Genomic DNA, 22,680 nt, shown 5'->3' on the forward strand with positions numbered 1-22,680 from the left:
AAGAAGCATAGGAAACAGCCTTGGTTTTGGCAATTGCTAGTTCCAAAGGCTTTGCCGTATTTCACCATTCTCAGGGAATTCAAGCAGAAGGGGGGTGTGGAAAACATATAATGAAATGTTACAACAGGAAGGTGAAACTACATGGAGCTTTGCAAGTCCCCGCAGGCTGAAGGGCCAGCCATGCAGTTTGGAGAGCTGATTTTCTGGGGGAGATTGGTTGGTGACAGAGATCTCAGATAAAGCGAAGTATGAGCAAAACTACTCAAAACTCAAGAATTAGTTCTTGAGAAAGTGTATTGCAGAAGCAAAGGTCACTGCAATGCAGAACAGAGCTACGGGGGGGAGAATGGCCAGGCACTACTCAGAGATAACAACACTGGGTGTCATCCCAGAGAGCTCAGTTCAAGACTCTGCAGTCGTTACAGCAGTATCATTGCCTTGTTGTTGTCAAGTTTGATGTCAAGAAACTGTCTGCTCAAGATCTAATGAGTCACGTTAATGACTATTATTAGTCTAAAGTGACTCTGTCTGTGAAACTGAAGGAAGGACTGTGCCAGATTGCCTCTGGATCAGCACAAGCGCTCCTCAACAGCGTTGCTGCACCTCCTTCGCAAAACCCTGACAGATCAGGGCCATTTCTGTTGGGAAGGATGGATAACTGATAAGAAGAAGCTATTAATTCCACTTCTTTGCTGGATACGTTTGAGCACACTTATGAAAAAACAAACCAAAACACCATTTTCCTGACATTGTCAAGTTTACTTTGCGTCTTCTACTACCTCCGTATCATCCTGCCATAAATTGGTGCTTCCTTATGTGTAATTAACTGAAAGGTAGGAGTGGTCTGCCCGGAAGAAGTAAAACTCAGCAAGTATTGCTGGGCACTGCTATTTCATCATCAGTGTTTATTTACATAGTTTTCGAGGACGGGATTTACTATTTTCTTTAGTTGTTTTACAAGGTACAAAAGAGAACATAAATTAACAACTAATATACAGGAGTGGACTGTCCAGCTGTGACAAGACTGAGGAAACACAAGTTTTCCTCCATAATAACTGCAGACGTTTTGCAGCCTGCTTCAAGAAAGCCACGCATGCCTTGCAAAGGTGGAGCTCTGCCTCCTGCTACTCGAGGAACATCGCTACCACCATAAAACAGCTGCTCTGGGTATATAAAATACTGCTTGTGTCACAGAAAGTGACTAAGGTATAGTCACCCAAGAGTCCCTGCCCCAAAGAGTCCACGGTCTGAAGGACAGGGTAGATCATCCAGTGGCTTCAGGGAGGCTCGCTGGCCACCCGGGCTGTCCCCTCTGCTATTTCCATTGCAAGACCAGCTTCCCTCCACCAAGTGTAAAATCTCCATGACAAATAAACACTGAGGGTCTGGTTTTCTTTTCATTTCAGTATGGATCAGGAGTAACTTAATCTGGTGTGTTTAACCAGAGTAGAGCAGCCTCGGTGGGACAAGTGCCTGGACCAATCCTTCACTGCGTCCAGCGAGAGCCAGAGTAGAGTTTGAGCACTTGGGGGTAGCCAAAGGCAGCTCTTCACCAGCTCCACCACAGCCATTTTCAAAGTCTCACAAGCAATGGCCTTGTCACAAATGCACACACACAAAAATGAGAAGGAGCCGCGGGGGGCCCTTGCCTGGAACAACGCCGGTAGGAGAGGTTCATCTTTTCCCACCATCACCTTCAGGATCAAAAACTGCCCTTTACTGTTCTTGAAGGTCACCTGTGATAACACATGACCTATCAACACCTTTAATGAAAAGCCCAGCTGCTAAAAGCTGATTTTAAGAGTACAAAGAGGTTTCAGACTTCCAATAAATAGAGGAACAGACCCTTATTTAAAAATTTTTAAAAAATCAAACACTGGAGTTGACAAAAATATCCTTCATCTCATAAACAAAGGAAGCAGTTGAACTTTCACACAGGCTGGGATGAGAGATTTTGCAATATCTAACCCAGAAGAAGGTATTTCATTTCCTCCTAATTTCAGCAGCTGCTGCAGGCACTAAAGCATTTCTCAGTGGCCAGATGAATCTGATTCAGAAATACTTTGAGCGCACGCAGCAGCACAGCACTTCTCCACCCCTAGAAGCGGCTGCATTGCAGAAGCTTCCGAAGATGCACATCCATCTTCAGTGCAGGGGTTCACTAACTACTCATGGGCAGATTTATTCATGATAAACAGGGCTCGAGCATGAAGAGCCGCAGTAACTGGCATTGTATGTACAATAATGGGAGCTGGACGGTAGGTATCTGCACCGGGGCTCTGTGCAGGACCTTCCTTTCCAGGTGATGAACTTGCAGTGTCTGCACAGCACCAAGAATGGATTTTGCAATAACTGCAAGCAGCATTTTCATTCGGATCACAGTGAATTGCTGCAGCTTATAACAGTTTCCTCCTGCTACTGAGACCAAAGATCCAGTAAGGCTGAGCATGTTTCTCTGTTCTCCACCAGCTCAGGCTGGTAAGGCAGCTTTTGCTGGAAGGAAGAAAAAGTAATTTTGCAGTGCTGCTACCTGATCTGTCTTAGAAACAGTCCCAGCCAGCAAGGCCTCCTACGGCAGTGCTGGGAAAAGACAGTGCTCATTTTCTACAAGCCCTTGATCTGCCTTTTCCACAAGGAAACTGCACACAATCACCATGGATTCACGAGCCAGCCCATGGAGAGGCACATCAGGGGCTGGCTCCCTTGGGCACTTTTGTTCTCCTCTCTGCTCCATGCCTGTTTCTGCTTTCCTCTGCCACCCTCTCACCTCAGCATGAGTGACGCTCCTTTTAATCTGCAATATCCCACAACGGACTCATGCCCAGGGCATCCCTGGTTATTGCCCCCGTGCAGGAGACCAGGGCTCAGGACACGGGGTCCCGTCCACCCCTGGTCATTGACAACGTGGCTGCAGCCAGCGGGCTGGTATAAAATCACAGCATCACATCAAACTCCCTCAAACCTTGCACCAGCCGGCTGGGAGAGATTAAAGCAACAGAGCAAATTTTCCTTGAAATGCCCTTGGGATCCAGCCACCCAGCCCAGGGACAAAGCAGCCTTTCGCAGGAGGTTTGCTTGTCACCCAGGGCATGATGGACCAGCCCAAGTTTACCAAGCACTTGTTGCAACAATTTCATAGCTCCTTTGTAAAAGTGGCATGTTTTTCTAAGGTTATGCAAAGGACAAAAGCATGATTCAAGAAGAAAACTTCCAGGAAGAATGAGAATGTTACTCAAGCTGCTGCAAGAGAAAGTTTCCTGCATCATTTCCTAGAGGGAAAAAAAAAAGGTGTTTGATAAGTGCGTTGCGTGGTATGAGGCCAATGCAGCATTTGTACATGCTGGGACCCAGCTACGGGATATGAAGGGAGATGGAAAGGAGGGTTGAGTTTCCAAGGGATTTCAAGCCTCGAGGAGGCTGTGCCTCCGCAGTGCACAGCCTGCCCCGCATGCTCCGAAATCCATCAGGGGAAAATCCCAGCAACACAACCTGTATGGCCAACGGCAAGCGAAGCAAGCACCGGTGAACGTGTAGAAATACTGTTTTCACTTGGGCAAAATCTGTTCTTACTTCATGCTAAATATGGTAAAGTCTGATCAGAGACAAGACTGTTGTAGTCCTCCCAGATTAGTCAGAGAAATGCTCATCCTCTTCTTACCCTTTCCTCATTCCCCACTGCCTTCAATAACCAGAATATGCAAAGTGCCTTATCTCTCCTGGGGTTTCCACCAGTGCTGGTATCTCAAGTTAAAAGTTCACCTTTATTTCAGAGGAAAGGTCTTTGTGTTCCTTTCCCCCTTCAGAAAACAGGAAAACAATATTTAATCTTCACTCAAAAGCTGGCGGGGACAAGAGTAATGTGGAAGGAGAACTGTTGTTTCATTAATGTTTAATTCTTAACGGTTCAACACATTCTCACAGCAATTGTTATCTGAGAAAAATCTCTTCCTCCACCACTGATTGAGACTTACTACTGTCCACTTGCTTTCACCTACTTCTAGAAAAAGGAATCACCCTAAAATCAAGGAGAGCTGCTTAAGGATGGGGAAAAAGACAGAAACCACCAGGTGTACCTGTCCTGTACGGGACAAGCGATTTTAACAGCACAGCTCTCATAACATCAGGGTCATTAATTTTTAGGAGACAAAAATGGGAATCTCTGATAAGGAAGGACCCTCAAAATCCACATGGGAAACAGCATGCTACAACATTTTTTAATGAACTTCAAATAGTATCTTCTTACTAAAACAAAGGGTGCTCTCATCGTGCAGTCAGTTCTGCCGCAGCAGCAGAAGCCCCTGTCCACGCTGCAGCCCACCCTGAGCCCTCCTGGCGTTCACAGAGGGCAGTCGGGCCAGCCTCCTGTTGCAAAGCCAAGAGGAATGGGAGCTGTTCGTTGAAGATTTTGTGCTTTATTTTTCAAGAGCACAAAAGGAAAACACCAAGTTTGCTGTGTCTGTGCTCAGAATGCATTAGCTGATTCCATGGATGCTCGGAGAGAGTCTGGGATGTAGGAGACAGACTGGAGCACGACACAAACGTCAGAGGACTGGCTGTACCAACTTGCAGAAAATAATTTGGTTTTCTCCCTATTTCTGCCATTGCAAATATATAAACTACTACTTCTGAATTCCCATTTTAATCATCAAGAGGATCTACACATAAAAACAGAACAAACTTTAAAATAACGTACCACAGTCCCTGCGTATAGACCCCCAGATCTGAGCAAGGCAGAGTCTTGATATACTCTGTGCAAAGTCTTACACCTCAGACTTTTGAACAGATTTTAATAGTTCTGGATGGATCTGAACTGAGATTGATGTCTCACCCATTCACTGGCAGTGAAGTGTGTCAGTATGGCAGCAGGCTCCTTCCTAATAATTGGGAGATAAATTCATGCCTTGGGAAATTTTGCAGGTGATGCATTTCTTGTATACAAGCAAAAATGTTCAATATGATTCACTTACCTGCAAATATACTTTTGTTGTTGTTGTTGCTGTTTCCTAGTTGACTGTCATTTCTCAAACTGCATGACTAATTGCTGATGCTGGCTTTGTAACTGGTTGTACTTTAGGCTCACATCCTTACACGTAAATACAAGTCAGCTTCCTGTTGGTGTATTCTCCTGGAGAGGGCAACAGTGACATTCAACTGGAACTATCTACAAAACCATCACAAAAAAATTTGTAAGAATCCTGAGAGGTATGGGGTAAACTTTTCCAAAGAACTTTAAATAAATTAATGAAAAGTCAGTGGTGTTTAGGTTCCCAAATGAAGCAGAAAGCTCTGAGAATATTATTCCTTGTTCTCTGGTCAAAATCTAACTTTTTATTGCAGTAATGGAGCAAAACACCTGCCAGCAGGCAGTCCGGGCTCACTGGCTTTGCAGGCTATTGCATTTCCAAACAATCCTATTGCATCCTAGAAAGTGGGCTGTAAGGGTAGCAGCAAGAGTTTTGTCCTCTCTGTGTTAAGCCAGTTATCTTTGAACATTAGCAGCCTTTCTGTAGATATAGTCATACCCATACATAAATGAGCATCCTGCTGTAACCTGGGGTCACACTGCTGGGAAAAGAGCTACGTGAAGGCTCCTTGGGGTCTCCTCTCCTTGGGGTGTCCCCTCCTTGGGGTCGCCCCTCTTTTGCTCAGGAGCTGCATTTAAGCTCAGGCCTCTGTCCTTGCCCAAAGCCCGCTGTGGGTATGCTTGTGCCATGCATTTTGCCCATCCTGACTCGACTTTCTGGCCACGGTGCAGCAATGCTCAGAGTGCCGGGGGGGGCGTCCGGCCCCAGGGGGGTGTCCAGCCCCAGCTGCCGCCCTCGTGCTAGAGAGCGAGCAGAGGGATGCGTATCTGTCCTCAAACATGGGTCATCTCCCATTGCCTGCCCGTTTCTTCTTCCTTCCCCATGCACCCACTGTCAGCTGCCAGTTCCCAAGCTCTTGTTTAGCAAGCGCCAAAGATAAGAGCAGAACATTAAACAGCGGCCTTCCTCTGAGAAAGGCAAACACACCCTTTTCATTTTCTCAAGCGCAGGTTTTACTAATGCTTCCTGGTAATTACTGTCATTGCCATCCTGCACATTACCCTATTCCAGCCACGGATTAAGCAGCTGTGAGGAAGTAGCACCTATTCAGTAAACTTCAATGAGTCTGGTCTCGCAGGCATAAATAATTGAAAAATAGGTGCTTTGTTGGCAGCGCCCGTGCCCAGAGGCACTGCAAGGTGCCACTGTCAGCAGGTGCCTGAACCACACACCAAGGAAGCCTCGGCCGGGCAGCGTGGGATGGAGCCGTGCTTTGCTCCCTGCCCTGAGGAAGCAGCCGCTCTTAGGAGCGATCTTTGTTAGGAGCTTGTTTGGTAACAGGCTCTACCACGCTGCCAGCTCCTAAATCACAGTGCTGGAACCAGAGGGCTCGGTGGGAGCATGCACCGCGCCGGCCTGCCAGGGCTCACCATGGGTTCCTTCAGCCCCAGAGCTCTGTCCCCACCAAGCTCACACGTCACCCGACCGCGCTGCAGCTTCTCTGCCTGGTCTGAGCGCCCTCCAGCAGGCTTTGAGCAGACGGGGCAGTGGTGGTGCAAGGATGCGCCGGGATGCTCCAGTGTCACACAATCCCGGCAAGGGACACACGGCTGAATGCTGTCACCCGTTGGGACCCTCCACGGGGCATCCACCAGGCTCCTGCTGGGACATAACAGAAGGGTTGTCCAAGGGAGAGCAGGAAGGAGGGCTGCCACATCCTTCCTCTGCTCTGCACCATGTTCCTTCCTTTGGATGGAATTAATTGGGCTCTGTGCTTGGATTCAATTAGAGACAGTAAAGTGGATTTCCTTGCTCTGATTTGAATCTGAGCACTTTTCCATTTTTCTCCTTGCCTGCTTTGAAACAAGATGATGCCGACTGTGAGGGCAAATAGAGAAAATTGGGAGCACCTTTTCCTAAAGAGCCAGCTCTGCTCTTACAGCCGACCAGAGAAGGGGCAGGGGGAGCAATGCTGAGCACAAATCTCTCTGTAAGCAACAGCTTCTTTCCAGGTTATGAACTTTTTCCTTTTAAATAAATTAAAAAAAAATGCTTATATTTTAACTAACTCAATAATGAAATCACTAACAAGGAAGCAAACAGACTGTTAATAGCCAAAGGAGATTGCTGTGACTTAGAAACATCTCTGCAACTATTTAATTGCTTGAAGGCTAAGCAATAAAGCACTGTAGGAAATCCCCCGGGGTTCTCTTCCAGATACCAGCATACCTTTTTTCCTGAATTAAAAAAAAAGAATGAGGTCATCAACATCATTTAAATATTTATTGGTGGATAAGGTAAACAAACATAAAGAATCTCTTTTCCCCTACTTGATCTTTCCTTTGTGTGTGAAATTTAGATATATAGTTGTCTCTAACTTTAGACAAAGCCATTTCAGTAGTTCCTATCAGTTACTCATATCTCTTCTCCCTCCCTCACGACTGTCAGCAAAGAAATGTTCTCATGAAATTGCAAATGAATAAAAAATGGAGCACTGGTAAATAGGAGGCCCAAAGATGGAGATCCAGATCATCAGCTCAGTGCCACACAGACCGGGAAACAGATCAGCCATTTCCACGTAAAGCACACTAAGTTTTGAAATTTTTTCAAAGGCAAGTCTTTGAAGCATTTCTCTAAAATGATGCATTACCTACTAAACATTTTACACCATGCTGTGTTAAATATATCAGAGGATAACAGCTGAAAATGAGCAGTATTTTTCCAGCAGCTTTCATACAAATTGTGTCTTTGCAGAACTGGCGGCACAACAGCACTTAACATCAGGCAAAAGACTCAAGATGCATTTCAAACAGGCTACGAAACAGCCTGGAAGGAACAGGATGTGGAGAAGTACAGCTATTTGTAGGGGTAGGAGCTGCTAAGGAGAAAGGCCGTGACTGCCTGAAGGGACATGAAAGGGCTGGTGCTGCCTGAAGGGGAAGAGGAGGGAGGGGAGGCAAAAACCTATCCCAGCCAGCCAATACAAGATTTCTTAAGATGATATTTTGGTCCACCTTCATGCTGGCCATACATTTGTTTGCATTAAGCAAAATAATCATATTTTTCACTTGACCTGCAGGACATGAAGAGGTGAAAAGTGGAAGTGGATACAAAATTCACGTTCTAGAGTGCATTGTCCACAGTGGGAGACTTATCCTGTGGCCTCAAAACCTCTAGTGTCAAGACAAAAATAAGGAAAAAAGCAAGACTGTGCTGCCCCCCAACTTTTCATCCTCTGAACCCCCGTCAAGAACTTCCCAAGGGTGCTGTGTCTCAGAGCCTGGCTGTGGGGTGCACTTCAGGCGGTCACACCCACTAGACTACAGGACGCATCGGCCAAAAGCTTTACCTGCACTTTTAGCACAGTGCCAAGCCACAGCTAATTAACCTTTCCAAGGGGTAAAAGACCCAGCTCTGAAGCTGATGCCGTGCTGGACCGTTGCCCAGGAGCTGGGTCACCATCCTCACGTGCTCGCAAGCCCGTGGCTCAACAGGAGTAAAAGGATAGCAGCTGAATGTCCGCTCGAGACCGAAGCACTGGGGCAAGGCCTGGGCTCTCCTTCACCCCTGAGCAGCCCAGCCGCTCCCGGCCGCAGGCAAGGGCTCACTTCTTCAACGGACCTGCCCTTGCGTAACACGTGCAAACGCTCTTGGAAAGAGGTAAGTAAATCCTTCCTCAATATAGTTTTACAAGCATGTGACAGGTGTTAAAACACATAAAATTTGATACGGGTGTGTTCTGCTACAGGTGCATGAGTTGGAATTGAGTTACCCATTTATTTCTTCTTTAAATCACGCTGTGGACTGTATCACTGTGCTGGAGATAATGCTGAGGTGCTCTTCACCACCGCTGGCACGTAGGCCACATCTTCCATCCCATGAGCTCTGCCTCACACTATATATACATAGTGTGTATATATATATAGTGTGTGTATATATATATATATATATATATACAGATGCAAGGTGGACAGGCGCAGGCGGGAGGCTCACATCACTGCACCGTGTGAAGGAAAACCTGCCCTGTTCTCCTCAAACACAAGATTCAAACCCAGAGCCTGCTGCTGTATTGGCAAAAAAAAACCATCAGAAACGTGCACTTCTGCATGTGGCGTTTAATGACGAACGCCCAGGGCCGAGCCTCCTCACCCAGACCCGGGAAAAGCTCCGTCCCTCGAGCCAGCGCCCGGCCGGGGGTACAGCGAGGCCCTCCCGAGGTCGAGGTCGAGGTCGAGGGCCCGGCCCCGGCCCCGGCTCTCCGCGCTGCCGGCCGGGCCGCGCCGCCCGCTCCCACCTGAGGGAAACCGGGGACAATTCAAATGGCGCCTCCCGCGGCGGCCGCCCCGGCCCGTGGTGCACCGCGGCGCAAAGATGGCGGCGCCCGGCGAGGGCCGGCCGGGTCGCAGCGCTTCCCCGTTCCCGGGCACCGACAACGGTCCCTTCGCTTTCCCCTTCGCCGTCCCGCACGGCGCCGCGGGCTCCGGGGCGGAGGAGCCGTCCAAGAAGCCGTGCCGAGCCTGCACGGATTTCAAGACCTGGCTCCGCGAGCAGAGGAAGCGGGCGGCCCCGGGCGGCGGGGTGAGGCGGCGGCGGGAGGCTTCCCTGTCTGCCCCGGGGGGCTGTCGTACCTCCAGCCCCTGCAGAGCTGTGAAGTGGGCCTCTGTCCTGCCCCCCAAGGGTGATAGGGCTGTGTGGCCCCCTCCTCAGGGTGTGAAGGGGCCAGGGGCAGGGTTTCCCCTCTGTGGGGGTGTGAACGGGGCCTCCATCTTCTCCCCACCGGGTGTGAAGGGGGGCTCAGCCGTTGTCCCCTGCTGAGGGTGCGAAGGGCCTGTCCCCCGCCATCTCGTCCTCCCACCAGAGTGCAAAGGGGCTGTTTCCTCACTAAGCGCCGTTGTCCCCTCACAACTCTCTCTGCTGCTCCAGGACCCGACGGTCGTGGAGGAGAAAGAGCCACCGCCGGACTGTCCCCTCGACAGCGAGCAGCTGGGCCGCAACACCTGGGCGTTCCTGCACACCATGGCAGCGTACTACCCCGACCACCCCACTGGTGCCCAGCAGAAGGAGATGAGGGAGTTCATCAACCTCTTCTCCAAGTTTTACCCCTGTGAGCACTGCGCTGAGGATCTGAGGGAAAGGTGAGTTGCTTCATCGGGGTTTTTTTCGTGGCTGCTGGGCTGCAGCGGCTATTTGCATATCAGCAGCTCTTCCTGCATTTAGGGTTTGTAGCTACCTGAACGGGTTTCTTCCATTATTGCATAAATCAGAGATACACTTACTCAGAAAACAAATGCCTTTTCTTATGCTGTTAGGTTGTGTGTTGCTTCCAAGGTCTCCCTGAGGTGATTCTGTGATTTTCTGGTTCAAACTGGACTTGCGCTCAGTTGTGGAATTAGACTAGGACTTGAAATAATTTCGCATTCAGGAGGCAAGAGTTCTTCTACTCCAGAAAATCCTCTTTATTGGCAACCTCAGCAGTGGAAGCAAAGACCAACGTGGGCTGTGATGTTTAATAAAGTTTTCTACTCCTGTTACTGGCAACTTGTTTCTTGAAAGAACCTCCTCTTTTCTGGATGGTGAAACCTATTCATTGACTTAGCAGCCATCACATGGCAAAACAACTGCTCGATATTTTTCATTTATTATTCTCCTTTTTTTTTTTTTAATTTGGTGTTTTGATGAACTCGAGTACTTCTTGCTTTTTATCATGGATAAGCTGTTTGACTCCTGCGTCTTTTCCAGTTGACAAGACTAGGCACTGAATGAAACCAAGCAAGTTGCAGCCATCAGTATTTTATAGTGGAGGTTCGGCCTCTGGTTTTTACTGATGTCTGTGTGCTCTTTTCTGAGATCTCTTTGGGACTCATCTTGCAACAGCAGAAAAGGCGACCCCGGCTGTCTGTGTGCTATGTGCCTGCTTTGGGTATTGAAGTTGGTGACTGTAAAGAAGTAACATATGTTTCCTCTTCCCTGTTTGCAGATTACGTACAAATCAGCCTGATACTAGCAACAGAAATAACTTCTCCCAGTGGTTGTGTCTTCTTCATAATGAAGTGAACAGGAAACTGGGGAAATCTGAATTTGACTGCTCTCGTGTGGATGAGCGCTGGCGAGATGGTTGGAAAGATGGTAGTTGTGATTAATCCGTAGAGACTGCTTTGGAAATCTAACAGACCAATTGAATCTGGTGTCGAGTCACTACAGGGAGATGTGTGAGTCAATAACTTTGTGTTTGCCTGCTTATGTGTGTGACTGATATGGCTTGTGGAAATAAACGTAAACCAATTCTAAAAGTAAATTTGAAAATCTTATCCTAATAGTATTTTGATAAATGATTACATAAATGTATTACCTGAGGGACTGAGGCCTTACATTTGATGCAGGAATTGCCAGAAACCTGTGAAATTAAGTCACTGACAAACTCGTGGAGAGTTTTTCATTATGACATTTCCTTATTTTAGGGGCATTTGGTTATTTCTGTGACTAGAATTCTTTTTCCCTGAACACAGTTGTAGAGGGCTGCCCTGTGGCATTTTACGTTTATCTGCAGGCATTATTCTGATGTTTTAGAAAATGCATCTGATTAATTGTAATTTTTAATTTCTGTTGTTCTGATAGCGAAACTCATGCTGTGTTTTGTGCCAAGTCTGTACCACTGGATCGCTCTTTCTGAGATATCCAATGCTTTTTGTTAAACTTGGATCCAGTTCCTTTGACAAAAGGCCTGAAGGCAGGTATATTTAATTTAAATACTAAAATCATGGATCCCAGATTTCTCATTCTATTTTTATGTTTCAACTTATCATGTAAGAGGACATTGTAGAAAGGGAGACTAAAGCAGGACAAAAAAAACACCTTGTCTGATGAATGGAATGAGATATCAACTGGGTGAAATTCAAATGTTTTAAATTGATTGCTAATTTTCTTTGGATCCAGAAGTGGTATGATGATAACTTCTACTGAACTACTTAATCTTAAAGTGTATAACCTCTACATCTCTGCTGTGAACTTCTGTCAGTCGTGAAAATAGCTTGAGACTGACAGCTGTAATGAAGCGTATTCAGCATTGGTTAGCATACAGTATTTCTGAGGTGTCACTTGTGTTTTGAAATTCTTGATTGGTACTTCCTGACCTGGTCGATATTCTGGTGTTATCCCCTAGCTGAAAACCTCTCTAGAACAAAAGGACTTTACAAGCCCCCTGCAGTATTTGAGTCCTGCTTAAGACTTTCATGTCCACTTTATGTAGTATTTATTGCACAGGGGACTCAAAGGAGTCCCTAGGGTAGATTCCCTCTGTAGAAACTGGTCAGAATCCATGCTATGTGTATTTTTCCTAGGTCAGTTATACTGCATCAGCGTATTGATACATAAATGTGAATTTCAGATTCAAGTGAAATAGCAGAATAAATGATTTACATCACAATGCATATAAACACATGTGTCTATAAAAAGAGACAGTTTACAAAAAAAGAGTCAAAATAATTTCAAGTTCTTAAAATAGATAGTGATATCATGCCCTTACTGCATTTCTGGCTCTGAAAAGTTTGCAGGAGTTTGCACAACCCATGACAATAGTAGGCTTTTTCCTTCTGTACTTCCTGCTGAGGTTTTCTTGCGTGTGTTGGTGAGCTTACTTATTTTATGCACTACAGTACGTTTGTAAATTTACTCTTGCTGATAGAGTGAGTGTTACCTGGAAATGTTAATGGTACTTTTGTAATAGTATTACAATGATGACAGCTCATATCTAAGAACTTTGATCTTCAAACCTGCGTGCATGGGGCTCCTTAGCATTTAAAAAAGCAATAAGAACTTTGGAAATACATTTTAGTGTTTTATGGCGCATTCAAGTTCTTTCAAGTTGGACCTGTTAAGACAGTATGAGACAAACTTTATAGACTGGTTATTCTTGAAGTCGTTTTTATATAATAACGTTTCTGAACACCAACCCAACAAAAGCAATGATAAGGTACATGATGAAGTATGCAATCTGACTTACGACTTGAAGGTATCATTCAGGTTATTAAAAGTGCTCCGAAAATTTCCCTATTAGCACGTTGAGGTTCTTAGAACAGATAAATTCCAGCCCTTGGGTTTTGTCTTTTTAGTATTAAACTCGGTCCCCCAAACGAAGCACATTGGTATCCACTAGTGGGGAGAGGACCAAGAAAAAGGCTGTAGACCCCCCCCCCCCCCCCCCCGCTCCCCTTTTGTCAGGCATGACCTAAATTACACAGTTCTGTCAGGATAGCTTTAGCAGCTGGGGGAGTGGACAGGCATTTTCTTCTGAACTTGGTTGTGCTAAAGGAGGAATTTACTGTTCTGCCCTCGACTATTCTCTGTGACAGTTTCATCGCCCGTGTAACAGATGATGAGATTTCTTCCTAATTTGCTTCAGCGTAAATGAGCAAGTTGGTAAAACGCCTGTCTCATGCTTTTTCTTCTTAATACCGGAAATGGGCCAGGTTGGTGAGTTGCACTTACTTTGTGCAAGCACACTTGATCTCTGCAGCTGAGTCCTGGGACCGCTGCTGTCTTGTGCTGGCAAGCTGTTGGTGATAGGCAGGCGCATGGTAACCTTCTGTCCGCATCTTAAGAGTGTGGAGAGGAAAATAAATGTATATCCTGCTCAAAATCAGGGGGAGCAGCTGTGGGAACGCATTTTTTGTCACCTTGTGTTGTTCAAGGAGGTGGTAGGGGTGTGCAGAAGGAAAAGCCCCTTCTGCTAGCATGTACTGTTCTGCTGTCCTGGCAGTGGTGCAGGGGTACGGGAAGAGTCTTAAAGCTGAAGCCAGCATCTTCAGCAAATGCTTCCTAATAATGAGGCCATTAGCTGTGGCTGCTAGGCCATTTGGTAAAATACATGCTTGCACTCTGTTCTTTCATGTTTTTGGCTTTGCAGACGACCTTTCACTTAGATGTTTCTCGGGCATATTGTCATCTCTGTGGACTTGACTGTGTGGAGAGGGGGGGGATTTTTTTTTGCTGCTCATTTGTACCACATCTTAAGTTTTAATCTTATGTAAGGAATTTCTATTGAAGATACTTGTATTTGTGTACAGAAGATTGTGAATTCTTTTCTAAATGCACTTAATTACATCTAGTTTTAAAAATATCTGTATTCAAATTATATTTCCTGTTGATGTGAAAATAATAAAGCAACTGAGTTTATTCCCGGCTCCCCTACTGTGTGAGACCTTAGGAAAAGGCATCATATTGTGCTGGTGTGTCTAACCTTCTGCATGCCAGTATATTACTGTCTGAGTTTGATTGCTCAACGGAGGTTGCGTGATTCTGTGTGTGTGCATATTGATCAGATGAGGTGAGGCTGCAACCCTGTTGTGCTGCTGAAATGACACAATTCTCTCTGGGCCAAGAAGGTACAAAAATGCAGTGATTTTGTACAGCAGGTCCTTGCCCATCAGATCAGAGTTTGGTTTTATGTGGGGACCAGTGGGACTTTTTATGGGGTTCAAGTGGTTTTCTTGTCCTATGTTTCTACCAGCATTAAGGGTAGTGTTACATTTGGGAGTAGCTCAAATCTTGCTGAATTTGAGCAGGATGGCAGCGGAGGGTGTTATCTACTGAAGGGCAGTTTGTTAACTGTGTATTCACTGGACAACCATGCACGTCCCATCACATTTGCCAGAAAGGGGAAGCTGCTTCCTATCAATACGAGGAGCCCTTGCAAGACGAAGCACAGTCAGGAGCAGGTGCTGCCTAAGGAGCTTGTGGGACCTTCCTCAAGAGCTGCTCCTGTGTAATAGGCACCTGGCTAACCTTTCAGCTTCACAAAGGACTTTACTGTTTTCATGGATTGGTCTGTATTCATCGCTGTAATTTTTTTTTTTTCTTCTTTCCCCCTCACCACCCCCACCCCCACCCCACCCCCCACCCCCCCAAAAGCAAAGAGCAGGGAGTCACAAGGGAACTGTCTGCTTCATGAATGGGAGGCAGAGTTGCTTAAGCAAGTAACAAGTGCAGATGTTGGCGGAAGCACCACTATGCCTTTAACATTTTTCCAGGGATTAGCTGGTCCTTTGCCATGTGTTGGGTGTATACAGTCTCCCGATTACAGTAAGATTCCCAAGAGCTGCTTTGTTTGCATGTGTCTTTTGCTCCAGCCTCTTACAGGCAGTGTGTGATATTTCTTCCTGTTGGAGTTTTGCAGGCTTGGAGAGGGTAGGATTTTAGATCTTGCTTTGTTTTTTTTCACTCCTTCCTATCAGCATTCCCCCCCCCCCCCCCCCCCCCCCTTTCTGGAGTGGCTGTTCAGGTTTTTTGTCTGAATGATGGAGAGGAGCTGTTCAGTATTTTGTGTAGTCAGGAATAAACACTTCAGTAGAAACTGCCAACAAGGTTGTGTGAAGTCAACTCTTGATTTTGTAGGCTAATAGGAAATAAAATCAAGCAAGTAAAGCAAAACCGCAGTTAACAGCATGTAGGCAAACCAGCAGTTAGAACATAGAGGACTGTCCGAGGGGACAGGGGTCAGCGCTGTGGTCAGCTGGAGCACTGACCTGGATTGGCAAGTCCCGCAGGGAGGTGTATGTGAACAACACATGATGCTTCCGAGCTGGCTTACACAGCCAGTTCAGGTGTGTCTGCACTGATGCACAATTAATTCACAGTCGAGGGAGCTGAGAGATGGTGGTAGCTGGCATGCAGCATGCATCTACTGCATGTCAGAAAGCTTGCCACAACTTGCAAAACTCTGGAACAAAGGTTGGTTCCTACCAACTAAGGATAAATGGGATTCAGTATCTTTATGTGTGCTGATGCTGGGGTATCTGTTATTGCTGTCAGTTCTTCATTTTTGTAATTATTCTTAACGTTTCTGGAAGTAAAGTCTAACAAGCAGCACTAGCATTTGCCAAGTTTGAAACTGCTCTGTTCCACTTGGTGTGTGACAATCCCGTCTGCACATACTGGGCTACTGAAGGGTAGCTAATACAGCCCAGAAAGTTATGCTGGTGTTTGTCTGGACTTACAGCATCTGGCACGGTCTAGCACTTAGACGGTGGTCCTGGCACTCAGGCCTGCTGAGTTCTGCCCCTGCCTCCCACGACCTTGCTGTGTTGCTTCCTGCAGAAAGGTGCCCTCTGCTTCTACGCATTGTGCTAGTGCAGGCTGTTGGTTTTCCTTTCATAGAATCATTAAGGTTGGAAAAGACCTCTGAGATCAAGTCCAACCATTAACCTAACTGCCAGGTCCACCTCTAAACCATGTCCCTGAGCACCACATCCACACGTTTTTTTGAACACTTCCAGGGACTGTGATTGCATCACTTCCCTGGGCAGTTTGTTCCGATGCCTAACCATTCTCTTTGTGAAGAAATTTTTCCTAATATCTAATCTAAATCTCCCCTGGCACAACTTGAGGCCATTTCCTCTCATCCTGTTGCTTGCTACCTGGGAGAAGAGACCTTGTCACTGGGTCACCTTTCAAGCACTCCTAATGCAAAAGCTTCTCCCTGGTCCCATGTTTTCCCTCCCATATATCACCTACCATCATGCTTCTCGGCTTCTGTTGTCTGGTACTGCAATGTGCTTCACAGGGGTGAAGCTATGGGGAAAATTTGCTTTGCATCTGAACCAAGCAAACAGTAGAGGGCAACACAGCATGCATTTCATTGACTTTCCTGTCTCTTGCACTTCTCAGGAATAGCAGACTGCTCCAGATACCAAAAGTTTTACCTCATGCTAGGCCCTTTCCTGTGGTTTTAGGAGGAGATTTTGGTGACTTCAGTTACTTTTCAAACTAGTGTGCAATACCTCTTTTATAATTACCTAAATGAGGGATGTGTTATTTCTCTGCCTGTAGCTAAAATCTGCACTTTGAAAGTATAATAAAATAGTCTGGATGCTATTTCCAGCATGTTTCCTACCTGATCTTCATGCCATAGCTGATCATATATGGAGAAGTTCTGGCTTTTTTATTAAGTAATTAACAGATTGGAAAGGGTGAACGAATTTTATCTGATAATTTTGTAACAGTCACTTTATACAGAGCACTGCGTAATATATAGGGCATTCCTTGCTTGTAGGAAAGCGACTTCAGCTGTGGCCAGCCTTTGGAGGTCCTCTTGGTGGCAGGGGCTGCTTTGGGTTAGATCCCGTGGCTTGCTTTGTTCCTCCTGTGACCTGAGCCAACAGCAGATGGGAGCCAGATGCGCACCTTGCCTAAAGGTGAGCTGGGCCATGCTGGTACAACTCAGTTGTGCTACACACAGGCTCTTCAGTGGATGCGCAGACGTGTGGGCTCATGCACAGACCAGACGTAGATAAGGGGAATGGTATACAGCAGTCAGAAAACAGGCATCATTTTTAGTCAGAGAAGGGATCAAACTTACTTAGCATGGGTGTCATCTGCTCTGGATGTTTTATGGAGGAAAAACAGGATTTGGAAGGAAGATCTCATGGCAGTCATGACTTCAGCAAAGCTGTTCCTTTTGAGATACAGGGATGGAACCCAGCCTTTCTGCATGGGAAGAGGTAGGAAGAAATCCCAGAGTTTCATGGAGCCTTGCTTTGAATTAGCAGATCTGTGAGAAAGAAAACAGCTGAGTTAAATTAATGTCTTTCCCACAGCAGACACCAGGCAGCTATCTCATGCAGTCCCTCAAAGCTTCCTTTTTTCCCAGAACACCAAGCTTTAGGTCTAAACTCAAGTCCCAGTACTGGATGGTGCTGGATGGGGGCTTTCCTTTCAAACACCGAGTACAGTCAGGCAGAGCTGGGCTTTCCTGGCTTCTTCCATCCTTGACATCTGGCCCAAGCTACCAGTAGTGCAAAAAGTGGATTCTGTGACTGTGCCTCATGTCATGCTTCTTAGATGGGGTAAAAGATATACAAGGTATATAAGACAAGGCCTATATGGCTAGAGACTCAAGAGATCAAAATTCAGTTCTTAGTCATAAGCTTCTTGCTAGACTCCAGGTAAGTCACTTCATCTTTTGCAGCCACACTTCCACTTCTGCAAAATGGGGATAAAAATAGCGGTTTCACCGGCCTTTGCCTGTATTTCCTATTTAGATGACAATCTCTTTCAAGGAGGCTATTTTAATGTGCTTGTACTGCATAGGCCTGGGCCCAAGATTGTTCACTACAATAAAATCACTCATCTCAATCCATCCCACAAATCCCCTTTATGTCAGGTTACATCTTTCTTTTGAATCCAAGGACCTGTTGGGTACTTGCTATGTTCAGTTAAGAAACAAAGTGTTTCTTATATTCAGTGTATCACTACAAGCACCACATTCATTATGCAAATCTTGTGTCCCTTTTTTCCCCCAGAACTTGCGCTGTGGATCTTGCATTCTTGTGTAACAGGAGCAGAAACAATAGTAGCTGGGAGAGCGCCTTTGGCAGCAAAGCTTGATATAGCTCAAATGAGAATTGTAGAAGTTATGCGTGTCAGAGCATGGCTCGAGCTGCTCGGAGGCTGCCCTGTGTCCTTGTAGCTGTCAGCTCTGCTCGCATTACCATACCTGCTTAGCTGCAATGCCGAGCAGGTAGCAGATGACAAGCACTGAAGTCAACTTGTTGGTCAGGACCTACACGATGTGACTTGCTGTTGTGGTCCTAAGGAGGTCAGTTTGGAAAACAGCTAGGGATCTTATTTCCCTTTCGTCTAGCTCCTCCCAAGGTGGCGTGCACCTTCATGTAGCAGAGTTCAGCCCAGTGACTGAATCAGATTAGATTACTGGTTTGCCAAAAACCCCGAACTTTTCATGCTATGAAATGTTTTGAGAAGAAGCAAAGAATAAGTTTACTAGATGAGACGTCAAGCCCACAATTTCACAACTGAAAAGCATTTTGAAACCCTTTGGGGTTTTTGTTCAGTTTGGGTTTTGTGTAAGTACTGAGATATTAACTCTTCTGTTCAAAACAAGTGCTATCTCAATTGAATTCTGCTATCCAAATCTTCCCCTGGTGATTTCAGTTAGTAAAGTTTTCTGCCTTTTTTTATAGCATACTTATCTTGTGTTTGTACTTGCACAGTAACTGCTCAATCCCACATGAGAAATGGCTGCTTTTCAGAAGTGGATGAGTAACCAGCTAATAAATGATCCTCCAGATATTTTTGGATCTCTTAGGGTGGAGGGCATTAAGTAGCTTTCTAGTGATAGTGTGCTAAGGTATTGCTAATCAGGAAGTCCATTCTCTCTGTTACTGGACACTATGAATTTCTAAGCACCTCTCAAGTACTTCCATCAACTCTCCTGTTTTTCCAGAGACTAATGGCTGAAAGCAATATTAGGCAGACTCTAATGAATGTCAAGCAAAGCATTTCAGAGTAACAAGTAAATGAACATATATCAAAGTACTGCTTCAAGCATGCTGCCCAGGGAATGTGAAGGGCAAGCCGTTTTACCACCCACGCCCCTGCAAAAGACAGTGTCAGACCTCGCAGAGCTGCTGAAGTTGGTGGGCTGTAAACCGTGGCCGGAGCCTGGCTGGCTCCCTTGGGCTGCATGCTGCAGAGAGTCTGCATTCTGCTTATTTGGATTGCTTGGCCGAAGCAGCTTCGCTATAAATACATTGTCAAAGCTGTTCTGAGAGCAGGGCGGTTTCACATCACTATTTTGTTTTAGAGAAGTTAAGTAGAAAGTGTGGCTGATTGTTTTGCCTGCCAAATCAGGAGCATCCCACTGCTGCCCTCTGCCAAAGAGAAAATATGGTCGGTCCTGCTAAAGAAATCGTATTAACTCATCTTGTCCGTTACTGGGCTTCCTATGGGCCAGGTCCCGATCCCAGCGATCGCAGTGCCGGGATTGTGAAGTAGGGTGCGTTAGCCTCAGCCATCTGCTTGAAATTTTTTGCAAAGAAGTTCTGCTTCACAGAGCAACGCTAGCATCGCTTACAGTTGTTCAGCTGACAACAGGTAACTTGGTAAGCTTTCATAAATGGGTTATGTCCAGCCGTATGCCCTTGAAAAACATTGCCACTCTTGGCTCTGTAGAGCTAGTTGAAATCAGCCCTTAGCTGAGTGGATAGGGCTGACTCAAGCTTTGAAGAAGGAGAAAGCCCCACATCTTGTCTCCTCAAGGTTGTCATGTCTATGTACTTACCCCTGGGTAAAAAAACGGATTGCTTTTTTGTGTTGGAGACAAAGATTAAGAAGTCAACGTGACTACAAGAAGCACAAGGTGAACCCGTGCTTTCCACTACCCTTAATTAAACTCATGTAAAATCAAACCACAGACAGATCTCAGGCACTTGTCTGCGTGCCGTTCTGTTTGCTCCCCATCACTGAAATCCAGGGGGAATGGTAAATGCAAACAGAACTTGTTAAAACTGAACAAATGCTCTGGAAAGTGCCATTTCCAAACGCTGTTCTTTTCCCCCATTTGACAGGGAAAATGTTCCAAGATGCAATATCCTTTCCCATTATTGGCTGGCTCTGTGTATCTGTTAGCTTATTTGCAGCAATAGGACATGAAACAGAAATACAGTTTGCATGTAGGCTAGAGATAGCTACTGTGCCTTATCTGCACTGTAGCAGGGGACAAAAGCTAGCACAACATGATGTGAAAAATGATTGTATAAACATACTGCACATAGCAGAAGTTGGAGATACAGACCTCGAAGAAAGATGACAAGTTTAGAAGGGATTTCTGTGGGGAACTTGCCTGATGCATCACGGTCATGCCCTGAAGCATATAAACCATGTATCTGCCTGGAAACAGTTAGGATTTCTTCTACGGTAGCATCTAAAAGACTCGGGCAGTATCTTCGTCCATTGTGCTTTGCATTGTCCGAAATATGCCTGTCCCAGTTGGGACAGATAAGCTGGGCAAGACATTTTAGAAAGGAGGAGCAGAGGCCCAGGAGGATTGAAGTGTCTTTTCCAATGTCACCGGAGAACCAAGAGCAGACCCCAGAGGTCTAGGTGATTCCCTGTGCGGTATCCCAGGAGCACGCTGCTCTCCTGCACATACGCCCTACCGCACAGCTTTATTAATGCCGTTGGTTTTCTGAGGGTCTGTCCACAGCCTTTGACATGTGCGAGCTGCTCGCACTGCACAGACCCGCCTGGGATGTATGGCGTGGCAGTGCCTGTACGGGACACCCACTCACACGGCGGGGTGCGGGGCGTGCTGAGCCCGACCCAAGCAAGGGAGCCTCCTTGGCACTGGCTGCCTGCGGGGAGCAGGGCTGCCTTTGCTGTCGTACGTACCTCTGGGCTGATGGATACAGGGTGGTTTGTTCTCAAAGCGTGAAAATGATTTTTGAGGGCGCTGAACAGCTAATTCTGAACTGCTGAAGCTGTTTGAAAAATCTCACCTATGGTAACCCCTTTAAGTAAATATGGTCTTTGTTCCTAAATCTGCCATTCAGGGATGAGCTGGTGATGCTCTTGACACTGGGGTGCAATCCCTGGCCAGCCCCATGAGACATCCTGCAAGAAGAAAGCAGGAGGGACCAACCTGGCATTCTCTTTGTAGCCATTTCTTTTTTTGCATAGTAAAATGTGATTTCTACTGAGCTGGTGACATTGAGGAACGAAAGGCTGAATTCTGCTTTTCCTGTTGAGAGTCAGAAATAGATCTGGAGAGATGATGACTCACCTGTAATTGAGAAAAACTGAATAGCATCATCATGAGCTTTAACAGTTAAATCCTGATTCCACCTGCCAGAAAGAACACACTGACAAAGCCGCAAAAGGCCAAAGTGAGCTGGAGATGGGGCCCAGTGCACGGGAATCCTTCACTTTGTTACAGCGTTTTACATGTAAGGGGCTTAACACGCCTGCTACACGCGTACCCTGTGTGATCCCGCGGCAGCGGCACCAGTCCCTGCATGGGGAAACGGAGCTGTATGGACAGCAGGTCGGGAGGAGAGCTGGTGGTGGAGCCACGAGAAGCCCCCCCAGCCCCAACCGGAGGCCTGCTCCGTGCCAGCAGTGCATGCGTACTCCTCCCTGTGACTTTCCCTGCAGTTCCCGTCCGAAGCAGAGATGATGTCAGAGTTGTCATGGCATCGGTATCTATGGAACCGGGATCATCATCACGGTGCTACAGAAACTAACTCAGGAGATGGTCCTGGAGCTGCGGGGGGGAACTCCCTTTGCAGTAATTGAGGGTTTCCCTCTCTAAGGTTCCTCTCTTTTTCCTTCTTCCTACTGTCCCTGGGGAAGGAGCGGGGACGGGGTATGGCCTTCTCCCATCCCACGGCAGCTCTGGATGTCTCCTTTCCTGCATGAGAAAAGCAAAAGCTTCAGCCTCATCAGTCTTCACTTCCCTTTTCTTGCACCAGCTACCGGGTGCGTAACAACGTGCCTTGCTGTGAAGCAGCCGCCAAACCTTTCCCTCTGCCACGCGAAGGGGCTGCTCTCAGCCGAAGGCCCCGAGCGAGCTGCCGGCGCAGGCCCTCGCTCACGCTGTGGGTCAGAAAGCCCTGCCTGCGCTGAGGCCGTGCTGCCTGCCGCGGGGGCCTCCCGGGCTCTTGCTGCCCAGCAGAGGTGACAGCAGCCCTTTCTGTTCTTACATCTGCCTGTCCCTGCTATCGGCGGGGACACCAGTGGGTCTGGGTGGAGAAAGGGTGTTTATCTTCAGGGAAGCAAGGTGTGCGTCTGCAGCGGAGGTGGGCTGAGCGGGACCTGCTCAGCGTGGTGACCTCCCTGCGTTCCGGGCCATGGCATCTCCCTCCTG

General features: G+C 46.8%; 1 protein-coding gene across 1 annotated transcript; it reads left to right on the forward strand.

Annotated features, from left to right (window-relative positions):
* Positions 1 to 9,351: 9,351 nt before the first annotated feature.
* On the forward strand, positions 9,352 to 14,195 carry GFER (growth factor, augmenter of liver regeneration). Its single transcript, XM_087732242.1, has 3 exons — positions 9,352 to 9,602; positions 9,948 to 10,159; positions 11,002 to 14,195. The coding sequence occupies exons 1-3, from the start codon at positions 9,396 to 9,398 to the stop codon at positions 11,162 to 11,164; spliced, it is 582 nt and encodes a 193-aa protein (XP_087588368.1). The 5' UTR covers positions 9,352 to 9,395; the 3' UTR covers positions 11,165 to 14,195.
* Positions 14,196 to 22,680: the final 8,485 nt, after the last annotated feature.

This window comes from Nipponia nippon, unplaced genomic scaffold (genome assembly GCF_047370975.1).
Source record: "Nipponia nippon isolate SJK-2023a ecotype South Korea unplaced genomic scaffold, ASM4737097v1 scaffold_5, whole genome shotgun sequence".
NCBI classification, from domain to species: Eukaryota; Metazoa; Chordata; class Aves; order Pelecaniformes; family Threskiornithidae; genus Nipponia; species Nipponia nippon.

Excerpts from the sequence above, each read along its gene's own strand:
- GFER (XM_087732242.1), top strand. The coding sequence starts at position 9,396 with ATGGCGGCGCCCGGCGAGGGCCGGCCGGGTCGCAGCGCTTCCCCGTTC. Across the intron at positions 9,603-9,947 it reads GGGCGGCCCCGGGCGGCGGG|GACCCGACGGTCGTGGAGGA; the intron begins GTGAGGCGGCGG and ends CTGCTGCTCCAG. Across the intron at positions 10,160-11,001 it reads GCTGAGGATCTGAGGGAAAG|ATTACGTACAAATCAGCCTG; the intron begins GTGAGTTGCTTC and ends CCCTGTTTGCAG.